General features: G+C 45.8%; 1 protein-coding gene across 3 annotated transcripts in view; it reads left to right on the top strand.

Moving 5' to 3' along the window:
* The window catches only part of adamts17 (ADAM metallopeptidase with thrombospondin type 1 motif, 17), a 171,222-nt gene that overhangs the window by 4,886 nt on the left and 158,836 nt on the right, over positions 1-7,500 (top strand). For all 3 annotated transcript variants that reach the window (XM_063187709.1, XM_063187708.1, XM_063187706.1), the window contains exon 3: positions 4,184-4,394. In XM_063187709.1, the coding sequence (XP_063043779.1) occupies positions 4,184-4,394 (211 nt within the window). The remainder of the gene's footprint in view (positions 1-4,183; positions 4,395-7,500) is intronic.

Here is a 7,500-nt window from a genome sequence, read left to right as displayed (position 1 = left end):
TTATTTAAATTGATTTCCTGGCTGAGTGATTGGGCTTCGCCCAGAGGAGAAGTGCCTCAAGTCTGCGGGGGAAAGACAGAGAGAGAGAGAGAGAGAGAGACAGAGGGAGACAGAGAGAGACAGAGAGCGAGACCAAGAGAGTAATCTTATATAGCATGCTGTCTTGCTGGGGTTGTTTTCCCCAGGCGCCGTTGACATTTATTTAGTTCCTGTCTGTGACTGAAGACTGACTGAGCCGTGGAGTTCATCCAACACTGTGGGACTTGTGTGTCACTCAAGAGCCAAGACATGTCACTCATGCCATGTGACTTTCCAAACTCTTGACTCTTAACATTCCGCCATCCATGAAGGTTCTGTCTGTGAATTGGAGGGCAGAGGTAGATATATATAACAACAGAGGGATTTATATAAATAAAAGCTTTTGATTGGGTGCTCTCAAGTTTTTCTTCTTGTTTTTTACACATCAAAGTTCTGTTTTTATTTGCTTTTTATTTGTTTTATGAAAATCACAGGGAACACTCAGGGAGCACACCAAAGATGGAAAAGACTCCTTTTTTTCTGAGGCTGTTGCTATGGCAATGGTATTTTGGAAGCCCTGCCACTTTAGATTTAGGTCAACAAATGATATTTTAGAAAACACTTGGGAGAGTATAGGTTAGTAACCCAATTTCCGCCATGACTTTTCAGGACAGTTTCATTCTGTACCACACAAAATCTTAAATTATACGCATATCAGATCTAGACTATATAATTGCATACATTTAGGTAGTCTCTGGTATTCTATCGTCGGCCTCAATTCACGGAGCAATTATACATCCTTGTCCTCCAACCATTTCACTTTACAGTATATCACGAAAGTGAATACACCCCTCACAGTTTTGCAGATGTTTGAGTATATCTTTTCATAGGAAAGCATTACAGAAATGTAACTTTGACACAATGATTAGTGACCTTTTAACAACATATTTAACCGCTTAAATTTCTTGTTCACTCAGAAAAAAACAAAATACAGCCATTAATGTTTGAACATGTACTCACAAAAGTGAGTACACCCCAGATTAAAATCCGGTAGAGAAGGGGCTATGTTGGCTCGAATCGTCTCGAAATGAAACGAAATGAAAAGGGATGACAAGGGAGGTCATCAGTGTGCGTTTTAACCTTTCTTTGCATTGAACTTTTACATTTTGAGTCTGCATTTGGCTTAAATGGATTGGTGTGAGATTTGAATGCAATCCTATGGAGAATATCATGATCTGCTTCAGTAGTCACAGTGCATGTTGACATGTATGTTTCTTTTAGGTGTATTTCAGATTGCCAATGTTGACAGCATTCATGCATCCCCAAACCATGTCAGTCCCACTACCATGCTTGGCTTATGAGACGATACACCTTTTTTGTACAACTCACTTGTTTACCACCACACATGCTTGACACCATCTAAAGCAAATTTGTTTATCTTGGTCTCAAGAGAGATGAACAGACCAAGGATATGGATCACTGGAACCATGTTGTGTGATCTGAAGAGACCAAGATAAACAAATTTGCTTTAGATGGTGTCAAGCATGTGTGGTGGTAAACAAGTGAGTTGTACAAAAAAGGTGTATCCTCTCATAAGCCAAGCATGGTAGTGGGACTGACATGGTTTGGGGATGCATGAATGCTGTCAACATTGGCAATCTGAAATACACCTAAAAGAAACATGCATGTCAACATGCACTGTGGCTACTGAAGCAGATCATGATATTCTCCATAGGATTGCATTCAAATCTCACACCAATCTATTTAAGCCAGATGCGGACTCAAAATTTAAAAGTTCAATGCAAAGAAAGGTTGAAACCCACACTGATGACCTCCCTTGTCATCCCTTTTCATTTCGTTTCATTTCGAGACGATTCGAGCCAAGATAGCCCCTTCTCTACCGGATTTTAATCTGGGGTGCACTCACTTTTGTGAGTACATGTTCAAACATTAATGGCTGTATTTTGTTTTTTTCTGAGTGAACAAGAAATTTAAGCGCTTAAATATGTTGTTAAAAGGTCACTAATCATTGTGTCAAAGTTACATTTCTGTAATGCTTTCCTATGAAAAGATATACTCAAAAATCTGCAAAACTGTGAGGGGTGTATTCACTTTCGTGATATACTGTATCTTGAAGTCAATGCGCTCTTACAGTTTGATTTTTATCAAGAAATCTAGTGTGCAACCAACATTTGAATGTACCTAGAAATCCAGGATGCAGCTTGCTCTTACCATTTGACTTAATCAAGAAATCTAGTGTGCATCGAAGTCTTACCATTTGAATGTACCTAGAAATCCAGGATGCAGTGCGTTTATCTAGAAATGTAGTGTGCGACTGTGGTACGCTCTTCTGTTGCTGTCAGTCTCTCAGCCAGACTGCTGTGGGTTGGGTGGATTGGGGGATTGACTGGCTGCTGTGATGGAGACTCCCAGTAGGGAGCCGCATGGAGTTTAGACTACACTGAGATGTGGAACGAGGGAAGTCGAGAGGGAAGAGAAGGATTTCTCTCCACCGCTGTGTGTGTGTGTGTGTGTGTGTGTATGTGTGTGTGTGTGTATGTGTGCGTGCGTGCGTGTGTGCGCGTATATATGTGTGTGTATGTATGTGCGTGTATGTGTACGTATGTGTGTGTATGTGTGTATGTGTTCGTATGTGTTCGTATGTGTGTGTATGTGTTCGTATGTGTATGTGTGCGTGCGTGCGTCTGCGTGCGTGTGTGTGTGTGTATGTGTGTGTGCAGAATCGTCTCCCAGCTTTATTGCACTCCAGACTGGATCCCCACAGGGCCTTCGCTGTTCAGTACATTAAATAGGGAGTCTCCAAGCCACAGAGGGACAGGACAAGGCCTCGTCTTATTTACAGTACCCTGGAGACGGGCTGATGAATGGACTACTCTTTCACTCTTTTTAAGAGGCACAAACAAATCCTCTGTGTGTGTGTGTGTGTGGAGAGGAGAGGCTGGGCTCCTGGGAAGGGTGGCACAAATCCCCGGGAGGCAGAGAAGAGAGCCAAGCAGCACTGATTTATTTTCAGGTGTCGTCATTGGTCACTTCAAAACCTACTTAATGTTCTAAGTCAATGGAAAGGAGCCGTGTGGGTGCCCGGTATTGTTTTGGTTTGTGTTTCTCCTTTGAGTGCATTCAGGGGATTTAGGCTAAGTGCCACACCATGACGGATTGACTGAACAACCCCCCACACACCCATCCACACCCCTCCACCCCTCTCCACTCTCGCCAGAGAAGCTGAAGTGTGCCGACCACTACATATGCACGTTAGACATTTTCTACACGACTCCACCTTTCCTTTTTAGTAAAACCCCCCCCACCACAAATACACTCAAACACACGCACGCACACACGCACGCACGCACGCACGCACGCACGCACGCACGCACGCACGCACGCACGCACGCACGCACGCACGCACGCACGCACGCACTCATGCACGCACGCACACACACACACACATGCACACACACACACATACAGAGAGAAGCTAAGCTGTTATCACCACTGCTTGGGCATGTTTGAACCCCCTCAGACACCTAACCCTCCCCTTCAACTGCAGAGGATCTAAACTGAGTGTTGTGCTCCATGTTGACGATGAGTGTCCGGTCTGAACCCCCTTACATTCCTCTACACCCCCTTTGCACACCCCACACCCCACACCCTCCACCCGTCTTCTTCAGAGTCGAGCATCTAAGCCGTGGGTGCACTTCGTGTTGGTGTCCTTTCTGAACCCCCCCCACACCCCCCCCCCATCCCCAAACACTCCCTTTCCACCCTTCACATGTTTGAACACCCTTGGACCGTAACCCTCCCCTTCAACTGCAGAAGATTTAAATTGTGTTTGCTCGGTGTTGACGAGTGTTCTTCTGAACCACCTTAGACGGCCTTTGCACCCCCATCCACCCCACGCCCTCCACCTGTCTTTTGCAAAGCAGAGCATCTAAGCTGTGTTTGCCTCGTGTTGATGTCCTGTCTGAAACCCCCTTACGCCCCCTTTGCACCTACCACCGCCCCCACCCTCCACCACTCTATGGGCATGTTTAAACGCCCTAACCCCCCCCCCATCCTCCACCCCCATCCTCCACCCGTCCTCTGCCGAGTAGAGCCATGGTTGCTGTGTGTTGACGATTGGTATCCTGTCTCCCTTTTGTTGCAGAGCGGCCTGGTGCAGACAGCGGATGACAGCCTGTTTATTGAGCCAGTCAGTCTGGCGCTCGACTCCTTCTCTGGGACGCAGCACAAGGTCACCCGCCGCAAACGATCCGCCAGAGCCGACGCCGATGCCGATGCCGATGCCGACGCTGACCCCCCACCCCCACCGCCCTCCTCTGATGACGGACAGCCACCCTACTGTGACCCTGTGCAAGGTGAGACTTATTTACTTTACTAAAGCAACTCTAAGTATGTTTCTTTTTAAATGGTTTTTAGGGGCTTTTATGCCTTTACTTATGGATAGGATGGTGACAGGAAGTGAGTGGGAGAAAGAATTGTGGGAGGATCGGGAGATGTAGCCTGGCATTACCCGCCCATAGAACTCCTCTTCATTTGTATTCATGTATAAGAATGAAAAGAAGTATTTAGGGCCGGTCTTACCAGGCTACGGGAAATGACCTGGATAAGAATCGAACTCGGGTACTCGTCATAACATTCAATGCCCGAGCCTTTTAAGCCACGGCCGGGGCCATAAAGTAAGTTTGAGCTCTTACGTTGCACTGCAGGTTGAGACGTGGAGGTATCTCTCTCCCTTGAGTTGGAGCACCTTCAACCTGGTGTGCTTGTACAAACGTAGTTCATGGAGGTACTGCATGTCTAATCAGGTTCACAGTGTGAAGGCCATGTCATCCAAAGGGGTCAAGCGGTAAGCAGGCCACCGTGAAGTGTAAAAGCACGCCTATCAACCCGTTACAAAGTTGATGAACGATGTGGGACACATTATTTCAAGGTTGAAAATCAAGTGGATGACTGCTTGGGCTCAACCAAAATGGATTTTCATGATGTACTCAAAACAGAAGGATGGAGGGATAGCAAGATATGAGTTGTGATTGGCTTCATAAAGCAGTAGTAACTACTTCCCAGCCCGTATTGCATTTCTGTCCTTTACCACATTGCGTGTGGATTTTCTGATTACAGTACTTGCATGTCTGATAAACCCTGTCCAACAGGCCCCTGGTTAACGCCGCTGCGAAAGAATGTACAGCAGTGTAATCCCCCACAAACCCCCGTAGGTCAGGTGCTATTCAGCTCCAAAGGTGATATTAAATCGCACCGCGTCTTTCTCTCCCCCTCTTTCTTTCTCTCCCACTCTCTCTCTTTCTCTCTCTCTCTCTCTCTCTCTCTCTCTCTCTCTCTCTCTCTCTCTCTCTCTCTCTCTCTCTCTCTCGCTCTCTCTCTCTCTCTCACTATCTCTCTTTCTCTTACACACACTATCTCTCCCCCTCTCTCTCTCCAAAGGTGATATTAAATCGCACTGCATCTCTCTCTACCCCTCTCACTCCTTCCCTCTCTCTATCTTGCTCTCTCTCTCTCTCTCTCTCTTGCTCTGTCTCTGTCTCTATCTCGTGCTCTTTCTCTCTATCTATCTCACCCTCTTTCTGCAAAGGTGATATTAAATTGCAAGGTCTCTCTCTGTCTCTCTCTGTCTCTCTCTCTCTGTCTCTCTCTCTCTGTCTGTCTCTGTCTCTGTCTCTGTCTCTGTCTCTCTCTCTCTCTCTCTCTCTCTCTCTCTCTCTCTCTCTCTCTCCTCCCACCATTTTGCATGTCCCCAGAGGCTTCCTTACAACTCTGACACAATAAATCATCAGTTTCATAGCAACGTTTATAGCTGTTTGCAGGCCTTTGATTTTTGCCACCGATGAAACACTGTAGGGCAGAGCAGCTGTCCTGCCTCATTTCCTCTGATCTGAATCTGCTGTGTGTATCGGAGAAGCATCTACACTAATGTGCATGTTGAAAGAAAGCTTCCTGTTCAAACCTGCCACAGTGTAGTTACTAGACAGACACACACTGCCACTGGGAGACGCACACAGGAGGATGAGAGGAGAGGAGAAGAGAGGAGGGCCCTTCCCATTGACACTCATAGTATTGATGTTATGCATACTTCCCAGCCCCTGTGTGTAGGCTTTGCCAAGATCTGAGAGAGATTTTTTTCTTGGGTTTTTTTGTTTGTTTTTTCTGCCAAGAGGAATTTACATTTTGTGGTCTGGCTGCCCATTTTCCAGAGGGGCCAGTTCCTTAGATTCGGTGAACACCGGGGCCTCCCGTCATTCAAGAGCGTTCGCACACTCCTGCTCCACCACCACCACCACCACCAAACCCCATCTCCATCCCCACAATGAATCATTAGATTTTTTTTTCGCCCTTTTTCACAAACAGATCGGGAGCGGGATTACATAACAAATGTTTTCCAACTTTTTTATTTGGAACCCACGATAAGAAGCGAAAGCACATATTTTGCACTTTTGCTTTTTTTAAAATTCCGTTCCTTCTCGGAGAGCTCAAGTCAGAAGGTTTCCAAAGTAAATGCAATCCATCCACGAAGCCCTGCCTGCTGCCATTGCCGCTCAAGCACAATGAAACTTGCATATTTCAACCGCTGTTCAATTTCTCTCTCTCTCTCTCTCTCTCTCTCTCTCTCTCTCTTTCTCTCTCTCTCTCTCTCTCTTTCTTTCTTTCCTTGGCGTAGAATTGTTAAAAAGACGAGTGCGTGGCCTTGAAAATGCACGCACCACAAAAGATTACTTAAGTCTGCCGAAATGTGCGGGGGGAAAGAAAGAAAGACCACCGGCACATTTGACAACCTATATAAATAAATTCTTTCCTTATGTTTGTGCCCTGCGCAAAAGGCAGTAATTGAAACCTCCTCTTAATAAAAGAATATGCGACGAACCGGCGGCTTGGTTGGTTGGACGGCCCCTATGTACTGTACAGTATGTGTGGCTTTGGAAGAGTCCTGTATTGAAGCAGGGGCTGCTGCTTCACAGATTGGCTCTGGAGTAGTCCTTTATTACATAAGTACAGAAGGGAAGGGCGCAGAGATTTCTATAGAGAGTCCTCTCTTGGGTGCACGATACACAATTTTTTCACTTCCGATCCGATCCCGATATCTAAATTTGGATATCTGCCAATATGGACATCATTCCAATCCGACACCAAAGCCACATATATGCATGGGTTTCATCTTGAGGTAGGCCCAAGTTGACTATTTGGTCAGAAACGGATGTCAGAAGAAGAGGACACAAATTAATACATAAAAAAGGTACAAGTGAAAAAGTAACAATCCCATCCCATCCTGAAAACTAATATGCAAGTGTTGTGATTTCAAACTAACATTACACCTGGCTCAATATCATTATCGGATTCGTTTGGAAAATTCCGATCCGATTCAGATCCGATCTCTGTATTATATTGATAACCCGATACGATACACAATGCCGATATCCCATCCCTACTCTTGGGTAACGGTGCCGGTACAGT

Source organism: Engraulis encrasicolus, chromosome 22 (assembly GCF_034702125.1).
Source record: "Engraulis encrasicolus isolate BLACKSEA-1 chromosome 22, IST_EnEncr_1.0, whole genome shotgun sequence".
Classification (NCBI taxonomy): domain Eukaryota; kingdom Metazoa; phylum Chordata; class Actinopteri; order Clupeiformes; family Engraulidae; genus Engraulis; species Engraulis encrasicolus.
This window is presented reverse-complemented; position numbering and strand designations above follow the sequence as displayed.